Source organism: Varroa jacobsoni, unplaced genomic scaffold (genome assembly GCF_002532875.2).
Source record: "Varroa jacobsoni isolate VJ856 unplaced genomic scaffold, vjacob_1.0 scaffold_781, whole genome shotgun sequence".
Classification (NCBI taxonomy): Eukaryota; Metazoa; Arthropoda; class Arachnida; order Mesostigmata; family Varroidae; genus Varroa; species Varroa jacobsoni.
Window position 1 is genome coordinate 526,449 of NW_019213683.1, and position 20,278 is coordinate 546,726.

The 20,278-nt window shown below is 40.4% G+C and overlaps 1 protein-coding gene across 3 annotated transcripts; it reads right to left on the reverse strand.

Annotated features, from left to right (window-relative positions):
* Window positions 1-8,043: 8,043 nt before the first annotated feature.
* Window positions 8,044-13,163, reverse strand: LOC111263653 (uncharacterized). Of its 3 annotated transcripts, none has more exons than XM_022838951.2 (5): window positions 12,579-13,109; window positions 9,946-10,099; window positions 9,240-9,470; window positions 8,662-8,794; window positions 8,044-8,422 (listed from the first exon to the last, which is right to left on the reverse strand). In XM_022838951.2, exons 1-5 carry the CDS (start codon window positions 12,717-12,719, stop codon window positions 8,296-8,298), a joined length of 786 nt encoding a protein of 261 aa, XP_022694686.1. In that variant the 5' UTR covers window positions 12,720-13,109; the 3' UTR covers window positions 8,044-8,295. The 3 variants fall into 3 exon arrangements, with proteins under 3 accessions (XP_022694686.1, XP_022694687.1, XP_086825874.1); XM_022838952.2 differs by lacking the exon at window positions 12,579-13,109 and adding an exon at window positions 12,312-12,467; XM_086969748.1 differs by lacking the exon at window positions 8,662-8,794 and having other exon boundaries at window positions 12,579-13,163.
* Between the last annotated feature and the right edge of the window lie 7,115 nt (window positions 13,164-20,278).

Genomic DNA, 20,278 nt, shown 5'->3' on the forward strand with positions numbered 1-20,278 from the left:
TTTCTATAGAAAAGAAACTGACACTGATGACAATAGTGCGTGTTTAAGCAGCAAGAAAAAACAGTCTGTGAAATGTTCTTTGGATGAACGTCAGCTTCTCTCGGTGATGATGCAGTGGTTGTGTTGCTCCTTGCTAAATTTAGGGACCCATGAGATGGCCTGCGTAGGTTCGAAACTGGACGCAGTCATACCCATGTTTCATGCTGGAGACCAGCCGTCTGAGGCAATTATTGACGACTCGCATAAACTACTTTAGGTAATTAAATTTTTGCTTTATGACGACTATAGGAAAAAAAAAGGATCTTCTAAGAGCTTTTATTATATCAATTAACGCCGTATTTTGCTATAGCCCTGGTGCAAAAACACAGCGTTACATCAGATTATAAAGAAATTCATAGAAATTTTGATTGCATCAAATCTTTGTAACACACAAAAACTCTAACGATATGAAGAATACGTGTTACGTACCCATCCAAGGTAATAGCCGGTCTTTTCCAAGCGTAACCACTATCAATTTTTTCTATATCAGTTAATAGATATTCAAGGAAGGTGACATTTGTCAAGTGGCGCAATGTATGCTCATAGACTTTGGTGTTTCTCACAAGATATTACACTCTTCCTTTTCATAAGGTCGTACTTATTTAGGTCCAGTCCTCAATAAGGTCTATTTTTACAGAGACAGTCAGCGACGCTTCCTTTTCCCTTGCTCTATGTTGTCTTTGTTTGCCAGGTCAAAGCTTTCCAAATCACTTGCAAACAGTGTACAAATACATATCGAGAATGACCCCCAAGCAGGATACTCGTGGAGGACATTTCGGCTTAATCAACCTCTCGTAAAGGCCGCTAAAAACGTATGAGTGTAATAATAATTAGCGTTGCGGACATTTAATGTACTGGCTTAAGAAGTTATTGACCAGCGTAGGTTGAGCTATGTAGTTTAAGCAGACAAGAGCACTTATATAGAACGCCTCTATACTTTATAAAAAAATAATTGAACAGTGAAATATAGTTTAAACTACAATACCAATATATTAGCGAATATCTTTGTTTTTTTTTAGTCATTCTGTTTAGGGCTATTAGCCTAAATGTCTAAATTCAATAGCAGCATCGAGCGATTGACCGAAATGAAGATCGACGTGACACCGAAGCTCAGCAAGGTTAGGAAATACATCACTGATTGGCTAAACAATTACTGTTACTTCGAAATTTTAGATATCGTCGAATTTGATCGAAATTGGCTCCGCGTCCGACCTAAATATCTGCGTGCGGAAGCTGTCTCTCTCCTCTTTCTAATGATGATACTGTCGCCTTCTTTTTTTTTTTAAAAACTGTGCTGAAAGAAAAGATGCTGAAAAACGGCTACAATTCGATTTAACATGCGCCAGATGCACTTTCCCATCATCGCTGCCACATCTACGTTCTGCGCACGTACTCGAAGCACTGTATTATTGAATTATGAGATGTTCAGGATTTCCTGTCCAGCCCCGCCTTGCCGTTTGACATCATACAGCATGTTTTCGATCGGATTCAAGTCAGGTAAACTTCTAGGCCATAGCAGAACATCAACACTGTTAGCCATAGATGTTTCATAAACATACTTTGCCATATACTAGTATAACTTGTCACATTTGAACGCATAATTCCTATTCGAACAGCATTGTCTAAGACCGCATTTTTCTTCTGAACTATCACACTGTATTGTTATCTGTTTATAGCCCCTTTGATGAAATCAGGGGCTCGTGGGAAACGTCGCTGTAAATCACGGCCAACATAATTATACTTTATTCGGATATTTAACCTTCTGAATGATAGAGGACTTTTGAGGCTTTTCACCGAACCTCTGTATACGGGTTGAGCATTACTACCTTAAATCACAAAATTCAATAGATCTGGAAAATAGACCCCTTCCCAGTCTTCAACTGTTTAACTTTAGAGTTGTCTACCCTACTTGAAACGCGCTTACGACAGCTGAAATCGCTTGTTCCGACGCATCGCTCGAGGGTCCTTAAGGACGCCGATTGCCCGCTTTGCAAAAACTTTGAGAAACCGCTATAAATTGATCTTACTGTAGCTCGTTTAGTATGATCCTGTCTCCCTGCTGTGTTGTGCATCGTTCTTGATTTTGTTTCCGGTACTGTTTTTATGACGGAGATTATCTTCTGTGCTAAATTATCAGCTGCACGCTTTAACATTTACTCGACAAATTATATCCGCGATCACCAATACGACTTGATGTAGGGTCACAAAAGCATGAAAATCGTCACAGTTCGCTGCGAGATACAGAAACATTGTCGTTGAATAGATAAGCATGACGATAATTGCCGCACTACATTTCGAATCGTTTCTTTCTCTCCACAAACGAGAGAAGAGGAAACGAAATTGTGCATAATGTTCTAAATGTTCGTCCACGTCGTGCTGAACAGCCATTGAACTACACGTCTCAGTAAATGCTCTTCCTCTACAGCAGTTCCCTCTAGCGACCGTGTGGTTACATGTGCCACCATCAGGAAGCAAAGGGGGCAAGCACTGAAAAGCTGCATGCAGGTATTTAGTGTGGGTCGGAGTTGATCAGAGTTGACAACGTGCCAGAATTCTAGGTAGCTTTTTTGAATAGTCAATTACTACAGAAACGTGAAAATTGTCAAGCGTCCCGTATTTGGTCTTCAAAAGATTTCCGGTCTGGCATGGCCTACTTCCAATTTTGGATCTTTCGGCCAGTACGACTGAAGCAGTAAATTGCGCGCGTTCTATTTGTTTGGTGTCACAACCTCTGTGTTCGTCGATATTCTAGCTAATAACGAAGATCGTCTAGAGGACAAGACTAAAACTGAAAGTCAGTGTTAGGACTTGCATCATGAATGACGTGAATTCGGTCAGCTTAACATTAGAAAACGGGTTCTACAACTTAAAAAAAAGACTAGACATAATCACTGATCTTTTGCAATGCCAACGACAGCGATACACCCACGCGTGGACTTCGAAGTACAAGTTGGTGCTGGAGAAGGAGGGTGTGGGCTATATGTATACAAATGATTTCAGCATTGCCGGGATTACACTATGTATTCGTGTTCACGAACGTTGCTGCTATATAGTCGTCAGAAGTGTTCAGTATTTGATGCCGGCTAAAGGGAAAATCACGTTTCAAATCTACGACTGCACCTTTAGCGGCGACCTTGAAAATCTAGGTAAAAATCCTGAATCGGCGCCAGCTGTGGGAGCCTCCATGCAACTGCTGTGTACAAGCATGCCTACTAAGTCGTTACTTTCTCTTGGTCTTCTAATCGAACTCGAATTCAGCCCCCCGGTGGAAAAAGGGACCCACGAACAATGCAGTTGTAACTAGTTGCGCTAAACGCTTCAACATCACACTTACCTTACTACGCATCCACTAGTTCTGTATATAACTGATATATTATCACTTTGTTGAGATAGCAGCTATAAGGAAAGTTTCCCGATACGCGTGTGACCTACATAACGTCAATATCGAAACCAGAGACATCGTAGAAGATAGACAAGAAGTAAACTTTCTACCTCCAAGCTACAGAAATAGATCTCGGATCGGAATTACCATACCAATAGCTACCGATATCAGTGCTGAAATAAGCTCGTGCCAAAAATGGGTCGCTCGTACCGATCAAAAAGTAAATAAAACAATCCGCTGGTAAGCAGTTACCTTGTTCCATATGCCAGCTGCCCCTAGAACTGTGTGCGTCTTTCAACTTATACGAAAATGACTAAAATGATAGATCTACAGTAGTGCTCAGGTAACCCGTGTAATTTTTTGTTTAAAGAGCTGCATAATCTGTCGACGTCGAGTAATTCCTTTTAATCAGGGATGGCAAGGCACAAAAGCGAAAATACGAATTCGTAGGAGTCATCAGGGACCTGAGTGAGGCTCAGGATGAAAGCAACTTCGATTGCGCACCGCGCGATTCAAGCCCTAGCAAAAGCAATATTTCTATCCTATCTATTTTATTGCATACACCAGATTCTTTATCGCGTTTCCCATTTTGTACGAGTTGAATTACGGCGCATAATGGCAAATCTGGTGTTTTCTTTTGAGACCCTTCTCTAGGAATATTTCCTTCTGGTCCACATACTTACTGAACAGATTGAAACAAAAAGTAATTAAGAGCTGAAAAAGGTAATTTTTCGTTGTCTAACTTTTGGTCTATTACTAATGTGTTGCATTGAATTAAATCGGTCTATCTGTCCGACGTCCGCAATCTGAGAAGGACGGGCCAATTCCTAGCAGACATATAAACATTCAGCCAATCTGAATTAAACGAATTACAAAGCGGGACTCTTTTAGGATAGATGCCACCACTCGAAATACATACATATATATGATTTAGATTTGAGACTGTGATCGAAATTAGACGGCCTGCAGGCGATGACTATTTGGATATTTTTTTTTTTTGCAAAATGTCTAGACATTCGTCCACGGGAACGGTTTTTGAATCAATTGGCAGGTACTTGACTTTTCATCTTAACGACATCTTTTTTGCTACGACATTGCAGACGCTTAGCAGATACTCTGAAAAAGTTATTGTGCTCCAACTAAGAGTACTTACAAATGTTTAAACAAATTTTTTTAAGTTGAAAAAGCATCGGTTGTTACACGAGTAAAAACGGAATGCATGCACAAACTAGACACGCCCGCTGTTTCGGTTCTTGTTTGGAAAATTGATTTAGAACAAAATAACAATTCAAATCCATTTTCAGTCGTAAATCGTACTAAAGAGCAGAAACAAACCTAAGATGCATATATGAATTTATCTTTTTAATTTTACGGGATAGTTGGTGATGCTGTTTATATTGGGAGTGGTGTGCCGTCGACAGATGGGCAATCTGTCTCCCTTCTCTGCAACTTTTAAGTTGTCCTCTCAAAGGCACGACCGGACGATCACGTACAGTTGATCACCAGCTCGAGGCCACTGTTCGCTGACTGGCCCCTTTTCTTTTTTTAATTTTGTTTATTTTATGCCTGTCATTGTTATCAGATGTGTCGTCGTTCGTGACAGCGTAGAGTAAAGCATCTGAGACGGATGTTGACGCCAACGACAACAGATACCCCATATCCGTATAGTGAACTACCAGTCTCACCGATATAGTCGATAGGATATCATGTGATCGCAATACAGAAAGTATCTCGGGAAATACTATCATTGAAAGCAGTACGTGACCGGTCATTTAAGGAGACGTTGAGAATAACTCATTTGTTAGGGCTATGCATGTTTTAAAACTTTTTTCATGTGAAAATAACCTACAAAGCAAGAATACGGTTTACTATAGTAAAAAAAACAAAAAAAAAAAAAGGTAATTGGTTTCTATCGTGACCTGGGGTGACTGCTAATAATATGTGGATATTTTAACGAAGGTCCAAAGTCAAGTCCAAGCGCTTGACATTATATCGCTCTATGTTAATGCCATAGACTTCAGCTCGACTGTGAGCGGTATCAAAGGTTTCCGTCGTGTTCTAATAATGATCGATTCAGATGTCCTCACTTCTTTTTCTTAGTTGTTTACATTTGACCTGCCAAGGCCGCGTGCTATAGCTACGTGCCCGACCCGGTTCTTGATCGGAGCGTGTGCTTACATCGGTAACCTGTTGGTTAGAGATCTGTTGTTCGAAATGACAGTTTTAGAAGTATCGGATATGACAGATTTAATACATTTATGCGATATAATCCAATACGGCCCGTCGTGTTGTTGGCCCGCGACTTCGTTGATGTCCAAATTTCAGTGTATAGACCCAGTTCATTGTAGCAGCAAAATCATGAATGCAACCATTGCAAAAGTCACAACCAGCCACAGGAACCGCTTGACGACAGTAGAACAGATACTCCAATAAACATTTTTTTCAAATAAGGATATTACGACGTCTTTAATGTTTCATTATCTATTTTCTGCAAACTATGAGCGATCGTTAAGAAGGGTCTGCATAACACAATAATCCATTCCACTATGTTCCTTTACGCGGGTATGATTTCTATGAGCATCTTACAAGCTGCACTGTTAAACATTGCACAGTCTGCATAAACAATACAACTAATCTCATCGCTGGTTGCCCCCCAGATAATTTCGTGTGGGTGATCCGCGTTGTTCGTTTTAGAAAGAAATTTAGATATGCTAACCGAGGTGTTGGCGATATCACCTTCGTTGAAGTTGAACCAGCATCCTAGGCGATTTGCTAATTATCAGTTAAGTACTGCAAAATCAAAGAAGTTTACTAGTCCCGCTCCTCTACCTATGTTTTTTCTATATTGGCTGTAATCGGGATCAGATACACCAGCGCTACGTATTCGCATGAAAAGAAAGCCGTAAACGCTACGTATTCGCATGAAAAAAAAAGCCGTAAACGCTACGTACGAGATTGGCGCCATGGTAAAAATCGCCTCCTGTTCACACATTTGAATCTTGACATGCAACAACATTCTAGTGGTACGCTGTTTGATCTGATCCCAAAAACGGTCCCATTAAACTGATATAGAGATGAGGCATTTTCACGTTGTCTACTGATAAGTGAGCTTAAGGGTGTGTCTAACTGGGAGAAGCGACTTTCTTTTGTGGAGTTGTCAACTGATGGGGGAGAAACACTCGGATACGTACATTCGGATGAGGTGGCAACGTCAAACTAACGTTCGAATGCTAAAACTACGGATTTCAAGCTCGCCGAAAACCTTATTAAAGGTCTTTCCCGCAATTTTTGTTTTAGCTTTAAGGTATTCAACATATCTGTTTCTATGTATATCTGTTGACGCTTGCTGATAATAACTACAAATCGCTAGAGTTAGGAAAGGCGTTATGTAAGCAGTTTATGGTAACCGCACCGATTCAGCTAGGGGAGAACTTTCAGAAATTTCGGAACTTCAGTGCATGTACCGTTTTCCGACTTAAACTGGCCACTTCAAAATCCGCGTGCTTATTTTAACCGAACGACGACGGCGATCAGCAAGCGTCGATGACTGTTTCAGCGGAATTTTAAGATGGTGCTGGTGAGCTCGTTACGGAAACCAGGCGAAGAAACTGTGCAACAGTTCTCGGCATACTGTATACGAAGAATATTGTTACAGGAACCGCTGTCGACACGATCAGCGATTACTTTGCCATGGAGCTGAAGATTCTCACAAAATCGATGGGTTTAGATGAATTAAACAACAATTCCAACGTACACAATGCGAGTACGAGCGAGAAGCCCCACGATATCGTTCGACGTATTTCTTGCTCAGTTATCGGAAACCCAATTTTGCCTTATTGCGGGTATACATTATCGATTGCGGGTATACATATTATTATTATTGTTGAAAAAATATGGGTGCCTCACTGGAGACTCATTGTTCTACTTAGCTGGCAACAGATTTATCATTTTAGCTGTCAAATGCGGCTCGTCCCTTACTGACCACGTTCACCTCCACTGTCATTACGATCGTCAAAAGGCTAAAAATGTTTTTGTCAGATTGACTGTTTAAAGATAACTGCATACACTGGCAAGCAGTATTTATAAAAATGCCTTTACGATAAATAATACCGTTCTGCTCCAGTCCTAGCCATTCCTTATTCCTCTGCAGAAGATCTCATCATAGTCGATTTTACGATGCAAAGGAAAGAAGATCTCTAAGCAAAGCTAAAGTAAATATACAATGTCTCGGTATATGCGAACGGTATCATGGTAAGTAGTGCCAAACGGCTGCTGCTGCTGGATTGACGAAAACTAGACTTGCAAAGCAATAGCTATTTATTTCTATATTGATAGTGACAATCAATTTTGATTGATTGCTTCGATCTATAAACCTGTCATTAGAACCGCTAATGCAATGGCATAGTTTAATGGAGGTCTTCGCCTAGATGTTGTACTAATATGAAAACCAATCTCCCATTAGCGATCCACTCATTTACCTTATCTATCATAATCTTTGCATGTAAGCGTCCATGTGCTTGCACGGCAATGGCTCGACACGGCAGATCATGCGTCTAATAGCCAAGGCACGATAGCTCATGGTCTACTCGAAACGAAAAAAAAAAAAAGAAAACGAATAATCCTAAGTTTCGTTCAAAGCGTCTAAGGCTTGTTTTTATTGTTATGCAACAATGGTCTTGTCCTCCAGCGACAGTCATAATAAAGCGTTCCCATCATTTTTTCCCTTTGTCTTTGAAAAAGTGCACAAAACGATAGTGCTTGCTTAGAATACCGCGTGCGCGACAAAGGGTCACTACTACTACTATTTGAATCAGATACAATAGGCAAACCTTCCTTCAGCGTAATGTGTCTACTGTAGATTTTGGAGACTATTCCTAAAGATCACGCACATTGAACACGGAAATCGGGCAGTCACTATAACCGGTACAATTCTTTCCAGCCTTTCCTCGCTCCGTAGCCTCATTATAACTCGCCATCTCGGGAACACTGTTTTCCGGAATCCTAAAAATAAAAAATGTACAGTTTTTAACAATTATTTGTTTGTTCCCCTACAATTATTTGAAAAAAAAGAAAATATATATTTTCTATTGTTAGTTCTTGTGTTCTACTGTTTAACATTCACAGGATCTATAAAGGTGTGAAAAATTTTTGACCTATGTCGAACATTGCATGATACATATATCGGCTAAGTACATGATCGACGCAAGCATAACGGTGCAATGCATTAGAATATGACAGACGTGAGGAGAAGTGTGACGATCTGTCCAACGAGACCCTCTTCATCCGCCTGCGGGAATTTGGCAGCTTCGCAAATCGCTCGAAGAAGACATTGCTCTCCTACGAGGCCCACTTGATTTAGCGATAACGTAATGCCTACAAGCGAAGTCCCATTAAATATCGTCAAAACATATTTAGGTTGTACATGAATAAGATGCACGTGAATATTTTGAAAAACAAATCTGTGTGTGTGTGTATATACAGGAACATGTATATCTAGTAACGACGGTAATATAAATCAGCGGTGTCTAGTCGGTGTAACGACACTGGTTACTGGCATGACGGCAACATTTGTTACCATAAATTCTTAGGAAATATTCATATCCTTACACAAGCCTGGGTTTTTACAGAATAAACACGCGAAGGAACGCGAATTTCAAGTGACCGCTTAATGTGATCAGGCGCCACCGGCCTATCTCTACACGCAGAGCTGTGAGACGTTCGGTTGCGGGATAAATACCCAAATAACCTAAATTTTCATCATTGCAAATCCTTATCCTTAAGTCAAGAAGGGAATATTATATACACACAAGGGACTTACTTCTGAACAGTTGCAATCGTTCCTGAAGAGCCCTTAGTGTTCGATCAGGAGGTAACACGGCCCTATTTTCACGGGATCCAAAGCCTGTCGTCTTCACGAGTTCTTTCATTTCACGTTTGATTTTCTTCATCTCGCGGCTGACGCTTGTATCTGTTTTTAGTGGGTTCCGCTTGAATTTCGTTTTTTTGTGCATGATGTCATTTTGCGTAGGCGCAAAGCTTACATCGTCGGCTGGATCAGTCGATGCATGCGACATAGCGCGACAATTTGTGTTCCGGGTCAACAATATCAAGTTCACATTTTTGTTAGAAAGACTATGCAACTATAGAAAAAATTTCATTGGTGTTTTTTGCGATGGTTCAGGGAGAAAATCTGTTAGTGGCGAGACAAAACAGTAGCTGACGTGTAACACGTTGGGTAGATGTTTATTCGTATTAAAAACGATCAAAAGAATATTTAATATTGTTTGTTTTTCGCGCATCAAAATAAACATTATGATTGTTATCGCAGTTCTCGATATCTCTTTGCTGTGTGATGGCCTGACTTCCACAGTCGCTAATCATAACCTAGTTACTCATTGATTTAGCAGTACACTTTCTACATCGAGCTTGCTTCATCCAACTCGCAACAAATCATCTCATGGAATCGTTGATAAAACTCTATCGCAATTAGAATTTAGATAGTGAACATTATTTTTCGCTGTTACCCAATCGTACGCGGCCGAACGTGCTCTGATCCAGCTGCTTTTTACTCCTCGGTTCGTCGAGTTCCCTGATGGCTTCAGGCTCGGAATCAAGTTCCAGCTCAATTGGAAAGGAAATTCCTGTTGATATAGAAAAGGGGCCTCTTTCGGAGACCACCTGCCGCACAAAAAAAGAAAAGCCTAGCTTGTAAAATGCATTGAAAATAAATACTATATTATTACTAGGCAAATACACCGGTCATATGGAGCTTTGTACCTATCTCGTGGATTTGGTCTTCCGCGAGGACAAACCATTATATATCGGCTTCGGTAACTACTGTTGGAATTATGTTTTGACTTTTCATTGTAATGCACCACACAATTACGTTCGATCATCGGGAGTATTGTCACACTGCTTACTGATAATATGTAAATTTGGTTTCTTCATTGCAGTAACATTATATTGCGAGCTTATCGATACCCAAGAACTACGTTCTGTTATAGATAGAACTGAATAAACGAGCAGATGAAGATTAGTTATACTGTCAGTAAATGGATGTAGCCGACACGAGTTTGTGTGTAGCGTAACACTGATGAAACAAGAAGATGTGACGATACTAAGATAACATGTGATAACAATGATATAGTAGGTGCACACAATGTGCTACAGCTGAATATGAAACAATTGATCCTTTCACTATAGAATAGTTCTCCCATTGGGCAAAAGAGGGCTTTAAGAAAAAGCCTATTTTATCCAGTACAACATCGTATCATAGCCATCGATGAGCCGTAGAAACTGTGTGAGTACAGCCAGAGAGCACCCTTCTTCGCGCCCATTATAATAAATCTGCAATAGTAAATTTGGTTAGATATCGTCACTGGGGTACCCAGTTGCTGTTCGCCGCGTAGCTCTCGCAAATTTAACTAAGGTCCTTACCCACTAATGCAAACGATCCTCAAAAATGACCTATCGACGAAAAATAAACATATTTTTCTTATTATGCCTGAATTTCGTTGCTATACAAACTAAGGAGGCTTTCGTGGAAGGCTCACAAGAACCTCAAATACAAATCATATATCATAGCAGTAAAACAGGTGCTCTTTCATCATGCTTATGCGAACGAACACCATCATTTATGACTCGACTCTGTTACGCAAAAAGTACCCAGTGATTTTCGACGAAAAAATATTTGTCTATTGTACAAACTGCGGGTGAAGACCGAGAGAGGACAGATTAACGAACCGAAGAGAGCGCACCTCGCAACACTCCGACCAAACTTTCACAAAAGTCATTTAGTCTATAACCGGCTTTCTAATCACTTAAGCATCTTTTGGGCAAAAACCTGCCGACCGCCGAACGGCCCACACAAAAATAATACTTTGGATTTTTTCTACGAGGCATAATCAAACCCGGTACCGATATGCCAATACCAAATTATTTACTGCCGTTTCGTTTGCAACGGAAAGCAAAATGCCTTTTCTACGGCGACTGCGAACCTTATTGTGATTGCAGATCCACGAGCTTTACATATCGTAGGTACAATTTATTTTTGTGGTATACTCCGTAAGCTTGTCGCAAAAATAATTGTCTGTGCGTGACAAAAAAACCATTTTTCAATAGTGCAATTACAAATAAACATCGACGTATGATTATTATTATTATTTTTTTTCTCAAAATCGGTACGGATGCGAGAGTGTCAGGGTCTACTGCGGCCGAGGCTCAGCAAAACGTTTGTTTCCTTATTCATCAAAAAGATTAAATGTACTTTTATGAAAATTGAGCACATCTGAAATAACATCATTCATAGCTATCTCAACGTGTTTAGAGTGGCGTGAACCGCTTCCAGGGTCAAAGACGAACGCCGGGCCAAAAACTATCTTGTAGATTGCCAAAAATTTTTCATGGCCATTTCATGGACAGTTGTGAAATCACAAAGGTCCTAATGATCGGCCGACAGCCGAGAGTGTTTATTTTTTCGTGAACGTTTGCACTGGACAACGATAAAACTGAAAATACGTGCCACAGCTACATACTTCGGTGTAAAAGCTGACTCCTACCTTGAGTTTAGGCTTGGGCTTTAAGCGGGCGCAACCGAGCGATACTGTTAAAAAGAGCAAGCTAAGTAAAGTATCGCAAGCGTTCTTTCTTTAGAGCAGCGATTTTTACACTGATTTATATTTTTTACGTAAAAGCAACACTATCTGAGAAATGCTTTGAGATGATTAATTCAAATACATTGTTATAGCACAATAGGGAAACCGATTCATATAGAAACAAATTTAATCTGACGGAAGTACGCTGTGCTCTGTGAAAATAAATACACTGAAAGAGCAGCCATACAAGTGCTCTATCCTACTTAAAGAGTGAGCTATTATAGATATACACTAACAATGTTGATAATCATCTGTTTTCTGTCTTGTCCTGTATATGTCCCGTATCTGTCACTTAACAGGCTATGTGATTCCTTCTACTACTTCGTTTAAGCCACTTATTGAAATATGTAGCCAAGCGCGCGTCGCACAATTCTGTGTAAATAAACGATCTCACTCATCGCCTCGACAATTCTGTATAGATTCTAGCAGCTCCATGCGATCTCACTGCACGTTGCATTCTCCTTACCTTTGCCTGACTATTGAGTAACACATCGTTTACAGACCTTAAACTTGGGAGTTACTTCGACAGTCGTTGCCGGAAATGGCGGCTTGAACAATCGCGACGGACCACCTGCGTTGCCCATATCTTCCATCTGGCCCAGCCAGGCTGTTCCTAATAACACAATTTGCATATACATCGACATCCTTTAAAATGAAGTGGAATGGTATTTGCTACTCGTTTAGACTACGACAAGTTCCTAGAGCAATTTCACACGATTTAAGGCTCTCTTTTTTTTTCTGCCAAACTCATACAGGGAATTCCGCGGCGTAAACGCCGAACGTCCACAATGTGCCGTTATGATTAAGCCGCCATATAAACGTTAGCCAACGATCCTTTGACATTCGTGGTAAAAGTTGACAACGGCTGTGTCCCAGTGGAAGTTGCTTCGGCACTGCGATATGTCCAGTGTGATATGCGCAAACCTTACGCAACTTATATTTCACCCTACAACTACAATTGACGGATGCTCTTTACCATTTTCTCTTTTGAGCTAGGGCCTGAAGGCGAATCAAAGTGGTTCTTAGATTCCTTCTTATCAAGATGATTGCCGGGTTTAAGGGTGCAGTCACCCGTAGCACAAACGGATGGGTATTTGTGAAAGCAAAGGTTACATCCTATCGAGCTTATGTAATATATACCGGACTTTGGAAACTGCGTCATTTCTCGCTAGATATGATTACTTCAATAAATTTTACTATTATTGATGCTTATTAGTAAATCGAGGCTGTTATTGAGTCATGAACAGGAAGCGTCTTCAGGCGGCAACAATTACATTAGAAGCCTTTTTGAAAGGTTGCAAAAATAAATTTTCCTGATCTTGAAGTACAGCTGACAAGGTAAAAGAATCTACTGGGATCGCGCTCTGGATCGAAAATGCTCCCCGGGTGCGACTGAATTTTCATAGTGGTCCTTCAACAGAAGTAACGGGTGGATGCCCGCCTGTAGCGCATTCATTACCTCTACTAGAAAAGTGAAATATTTCTTTCGCTACTGACTAGTTACGCAAGAGAACAAACGTTTATAGGCGTGTGTTCAAACAGATAACTAGTCCTACTATTGTAATCTGCTGTTAATATTTTTAAGTGTGGATTTTTTTGTTAACGTAATAAAATGATTAATGTCAACCTGTACCTTTAAGCGTGAATCCGAAGCGTGTTTTTTGTGTTCTTTTCTCGTCGAACCAAACTGACTCGCCGTAAGTAATCTAAATGGTCGACCTAGTTTTCGGATTTGGATTCTTTAAGAGTGCTTCTTAAAGACTGTGTTTAGACGGCATATAGTTTTTAATGACGTTTTGCGTATTTTAAACATGTCGACCTGTCCAATACCGCTCGAATCGGAGTTTTTCTTTACAATTATATGAATGTCTTTTTGACAGTATGAATGATCAGATCGAAATTGTCACAGCAAACTTTGATAGACAGTCGTTCAATTACGTCGTGTACGTAGAAATCTAGCATGAGAAACTCTGCTGCTAGACGCTTATATGCGATTACTTGAACATATCAGGATCAGATTTTCAAACAATCAGCCCTGCACTAACTGGCCAATGTGTGTACCATTTTGCTATAAGACGTACAGCCTGCGGTCAGACACTTTATCTACAAACGGTCGCACAGTCGTTTGTAGCAGACGCTTCCTTGTTGGCAGTTAAGCGTTGCCGAGAAAGGGCGCTAGCGTGGAGTCTTCTTCTTTGGGCACCATACCTAAAACAGAAGCATTGGCTAGGAATCTAGTTTTACCCGAAATACGCACATTCTCAATATAAACATAATAGTATCGATTGTTTCTCTTTGTATCGATGCTGAGAATTTTCTCGACAGGGAATAATTATGGGCGTCTGGGCGCTTCATTCTCAACCAAAGTGAGAAGCACATGTTATCGAGTTATTTTCGAAGCTTTAACGGCCTCAAAATGTATATGACTGCTCTTTCTGATATATAAAGTGTTGTTTCGCAACTACAATCTTACCTGTAATATCGTACACTGCCTGTGTGTTTGTTGGCGCCTCACCTAGAAAAATTTCGCTAATAAAAAGCTTGCACACTCCAAAGGCGGAATGTACGCCGCACAAAAACGATACTGGCACAGGCTTTTGTCGCTGTTGTTAGCGCTTTTGATACCTATAGAAACTGCAACATCGGTTAAGTGCGGGTCGTTCCTTAAATTACCAAACATATTTAAATAGTATAATATCTGCTGGATATCGTTGTAGACAACTTCATCGCAATCAATTTTACTTTTAAGGGCAACGCGTCTCATAACTTTGATTTGTAGCTGCTGCGGTAGTTGTTTATTTTCAATTAACCATATTTTTTTACAAATGAGGACACATATTTGAGAATTGTCAGCTAAATATAGATGTGCGCAGAATCCACTCTGCTCCTCTGAGCGCGCAAATCATGTAATGCATGGTCACCATGTCTGAAATATGTCGATGGTGTGGTTCCTGCATTCGACAATTGAGCAACTTCTCTCCGCGATATTCTATAGGGTCATTTTTGGCCAAAGCGCGTGACTGAACATCCATAAATTGAACGTTTTACACCGGGTTCTACAACCTATCTGTAAAATTTATATAACACAGCCTGCATCTTTTAATTATCTTCTTTGATAAAAAGTAATAATAACAGTTATAATATAAACTGATCTTTGCTTAGTTTCCGATTATAAAACGCTATTTTCCGCGATGACCGTATATGGTCATAGTTAACTTTAATAAGCATAACTAGGCGTCCCATTTTAATGGATGTCTACTTCTGGAGAACGTGCTGGAAATCCTTCTCTACGAGCCGGCATTTTACGTTGTAGAATTATCACTATCTAAATGTAAATTTCGTATCTACTTCTTGCAGATCTTGTGGAAGAAATTGTGTTGCGCAAGTTTCTTCAACTGTGTCGTAACGTTAGCCATTTCTAAGGCTCCCTCTGATCAGAAGCTCTGGCAGGAAACAAAGCTTGCCTCCTGTATTCAATTTAGAACAAAGAACAGATAAATCTGGTACGAACAGCAAGATAGCTGGCTAGTCTACTTGGTCACGCAATGAGAAGGATACGCTCCTACATCAGGCAAACCGTCGTAAAAACAACTAGGGCCTACATGGAAATTGTCACAATACTGCCAAACATCGATCGCCCTTGAGAATGGAAAAGTTAGCTTTTCATGACATAATAGAATTGATTGCGCTTTTCGAGGCATATGGCTGGACATTGTCCGGACCTATGGGAGTCACAGTTGAGAAGCTACTTTAAAATGCCCACCGAAAACTAGCGCTTAAGGTTGTCCAAGCCTAGCGTACTGTTAGCACAAATGCTGCCTAGTCCTGATAGGCATCGTTCTTTGAGGCGTGAGAGTTATAGAAAGGTGCATGCTTTGACACGACCCGGCAGATGATGCGGAAGACTAGGCCTTGAGGCTGTGGCAAAAAGAGCGGGAGGTAACACCTAATTTTATTCGAGAAAGGCAATAACCGCCATAATTTCTAACAAAAAGGCCTGAATAGCATGTCCAGTGGGATCCTTACTTACAGCATCACGCAGATTCTCATGAGTCACGAAGCTTTTAAATATAACATTTGCAAAACCATATGGGACATTTGTGTTTTCTGCACTGTGAGCCTAAAAGATGCGGCACACCACACGCTGGTCACCTTACCGCATTTACTGCAGTAAGTAACTGCAGTAGCGAAAGATACATGACAGCAGATATGAGGCATGAGGAAATTCAAATCCTTAATTATGGATGCGCGGAAGTGTTGGGGGTGCGGGTGACATTTTGATAAAGGAGATCATGAAGGAAAGAGAACGGCTTGTGAAGTTAGGGCCGAGCAACGTGGCATATAATGCTTTTTCAGGATCAGAAAACCCACGAGCGGTCATCCTTTTGTGCGAGGAGCGCTTGTCTGGGGTAAGGTGACCCTGTTCGATGATCCGGTGGCACTAGCCACTTCAGCCTATCAGCCCGTAGGACTACTCAAATGAATTTGAAATGAACTCAAATGAGGTCTGGCTAATTCTTGACTGATGACTGAAAAAATAACTGACGTCTAGCAAGTAGTGGTTTTTAGGGAAATAAGCCCAACTGGCGAGACTGCCCCCCTCGCATAAGATAGATATTACCCTCTAGTGGCACGTAAACTGTGTTTCTCAAACCATTTATAGAAAGGTGCCTCGGGACGCATACAAGTCGAGACGTTAGTCAGTTCCAAGCAGTGCCTCGAAACAGAATGTCTGCTTTCAGTTGCTCAACGAAGCCACCTTCACATTTTTTCGTAGAACGTTGATGCCATTAGCGTGGCAAAGAGCTCTAATTGGCGGATAACTATAGGAGCAGCAGCAGATACCGAAAACACTAGGTATTTAATTAGACTAAGGTTTTGTAGAATTTCTTGACTTCACGTCGCGCTCGCTTTCTGTCACTCAATGCGACCCCGATATCGTTTTGTTGAAACCGTTGGTATTTTAGTTCATGCAGCATTGTATAAATATGCATGACTGTTGGGTGTTGTTGAGTCGTAAGGTGCCAGCTTTTTATCCGAGCCTAAATTAACAAAGCCTACTAAAAGAATAAAAGTTGAACCTTCGTATCACCCTTTAACGTATTGGTAATAGCTTCGATGCAATTCGTCAGTACGATGACGATATTGATTCGGTTAATCTTTTTTTTTGCAAAGATTGCATAGTCTTTGTACGATTCTTATCAGCATGATGCAAAATTAACAGCTCAAGATTGAAATTGTGTTCCAATCCTAATTGGCACACATGATAACGATGAGATTTTTCATGCCGATTGATTAATAGTAGTAAGGCTTTTTTAAAAAATCTTCTTATTGACTCCTACGTTTAAACAATACCCGAACAAGCATCGTTCACGTTAACTAGCAGCGTCTATGATTCAAGCCCTGTTCGTGGCATCGATGAGTCGCCAAACGTTACGTAGATAGCCAACAGTGAGCGAAAAAAGCATGCAAACAGCTAACTATTCGGGGTTTGGTCTATATTTTTGGCTGTTCACTAACAGCTAGTCAGCGCATACTCTGTTTAACTTGAACTATTTTTTCTATACCACAAAACGTGTAGTAAATGCCGAAAACGGTCAACCATGCTTGAGAAGCATATTTGACGTAGCAATAAAATGAGGAAATCTGTTTCTTCTCACTAACCTAGACGTAACAATTTTAAAATCATAGACAACTCGCGCCCTGTCTATTGCTGTTTCTTGTCTAATGGCGGTCCTATATATATTCATTACTTATTCAAAAAGCTAAGGCTCTCTTACGGCACTCTCCCTCGTTAGGCACATTTGTACCTGTTTTCTCAACTATACTCCAAACATATCTCAATAGAGTAACTTTATACGTTATTTCTGCCAGATGCCTTATTAGTTGTAAGTGTGTATCTAAAACACGGAATTCATTCACGAGAAAACTTGGTCAACTCCAACACTCCGATCTGGTTGACTGTTTTTTTTTCAACGAACCCTGAAGTGGCTTTATTTTCATTTAGAATATACTTACCTAAAAAAGAAATATACCAGTTTATAAAAAAATTATAATATTAGTTTTCCTTGATCAATTCAAAAAGAGTGCAGTGTATGAAGGTCTCGTAAAGTGCATTTTCTATAAAAAGTGTCTATCAGTCTAACAATGCACAGATGGTAAGGCCCGATCTTCAGCCCGATTGTTCAGCTCACATATTATCTTGTAAATTAGCAGCATTCATAAAGATTCGGTCATTATTTACTACTAAGTGAGATCTGGGTGACAAGCGGATGCAAAGCTGGTTTTTGTTCAGAAGAGCTCTAATCTGTTGAGAAATGTTACACCTCTGCAGCACAGATTAACTAGTATAGAAACGTTCATGCTTAAAAGTTAATGCTACATGAGTTTTTTGAAGAGTACTTAAACCGATCAATCCATTCCTATACGTTGACTTCAAATCAATCTCCAGTGCAGATTAGCACGGTACACTCGAATTAGCAAAACATCAGAAAGTCACCTTGTTAGTGTAAAAAAAACTGCTTTGTGTGGTACGTCCAGATGCACAACTTGGGCTGCTTTGATTTGAAAGTGCTCAAAATTATGGCTCGCTGAACTTCTCTAAACCCCCCTAACTACGCTAATGTGTTTTTTTTTTTTGGAAATATGACTTTCATATAAATCCAAACGATGAATCTATTGACAAAGGAATTAGCACAACTAAAACTATGCGCCAATTTCGTACGAATTGATCAACATCGTTTTTTTTCTAAATTATCTATGGCAGTAGCAGGCTGCGAACTAACTGTATGACACGTAAAACTTCCCGTTGTAATATTAGGCTGTTACAAGCGAAGCCCGTTGACTTTGCAAATTAATAACTAGTTCGCTTAGAATGATGACTTTCATATGTTTTCCTTTATATTTTAGGCGTTTGTCCCTGCGCTCTGACAACTTCTGGACAGCCATATACATATTATTTGCATTTCCACACGTAGTTTTTTTTACCTATAATAAGCAGATTGATAGTTCTGGTTTAGATAGTAGCACCAAGTGCCTTTCTTAGAGCGTGGAGAATCGATGGGGTCTGAAGTTGAAACTGCATGTTTTCAAGTGCCGTGGCAGTCACGGATCTGTTGAGGAAGACGAGTTAGCGAGCTGCATTCACTGTTCCATTTTCGGCGTGTACCTCGTGCTAGTCGATGTCCCTGATGCTCATATTATCATTCTACGTCCGAATCTACTTGACACTGCCACCAAACTTGGTTTCTTTCCAGGGCGACGCCATCTCTCGCCCGACGGCCTACGGCAACCGTATGCTTCAGGCAGTTTTTGCTTCTTAAGGTTCCACCAATTGTACGTGGAGTACACCATCCCCATTTCCAATTGCCATGAGACAATTCATTTATTTACAATGTTTTACGTATCGTTAGTATTTGGGTTATATCTGTAATGCTGTAACATGTTACATGAGAGATGCTAGTTGGCCGACAAAGCCCTTACACTCTAATTTCTGCTTTCTGAAAAGTCTTTCGGATTGCGTAAATGTGTTCTTTCGTTCAGGTCTCGCTCGCCTTTCACCCTAATCTCGTCCATTCTAACACTGTAATTTCCGATCTTGGAACGTTTGCACCGCTTGTGTACTGTGCTTTCGCTCAAGGCCTCCTTGCCTAACGTCGTCACCAATTTCCTATGAGTTTCCGTAGCGCTGTGGCCCTGAGATATGAAGGCTTGACCAATCAACATTGACTTTAGGGACTAGAAGAAATTTTTCCGAACTCATTTCTTTTGACCGGTTTTCACCCCATAAGTTTCCAAAATACTGCAAAAGCGTTAACCACCTAAATGTCGTCTGCTAGTGACGCGTACTTAAAAAGTTATTCAATTTCAAAGTACGCTAAATTCGCTTATAACAGACTAATGCTTTCCGTTGTTTTATCGCAAAACAGGTAACCGTCGATAAGTGGCCTTAAATCAGCGAGCATCGAGTTCTTTAGCCAGAACCGCACGACGTCAAGAGTGTGGTGGTGAGTGATCGTCCTATGTATAATAATATTAAGTACAACAAATTAAAAAGACGCATTGGCTGCGATGATACTTGTTACTGGAATTTGTTTTACTGTTCACGTTGAATATAATGCATTAAATAGTTTCGTACTTAACACGTTTGATTTCCTCACGCAGTGTCTAATCTTTGTAGCTAGTTACCAACCCTTAGTTGTTT

Coding starts and splice junctions, on each gene's coding strand:
- LOC111263653 (XM_022838951.2), bottom strand. CDS start 12,719: ATGTCGATGTATATGCAAATTGTGTTATTAGGAACAGCCTGGCTGGGC. Junction 10,100..12,578: donor AAGTAACTCCCAAGTTTAAG/GTCTGTAAACGA, acceptor TTTGTGCGGCAG/GTGGTCTCCGAAAGAGGCCC. Junction 8,795..9,239: donor ACGATTGCAACTGTTCAGAA/GTAAGTCCCTTG, acceptor CTTCGCTTGTAG/GCATTACGTTATCGCTAAAT.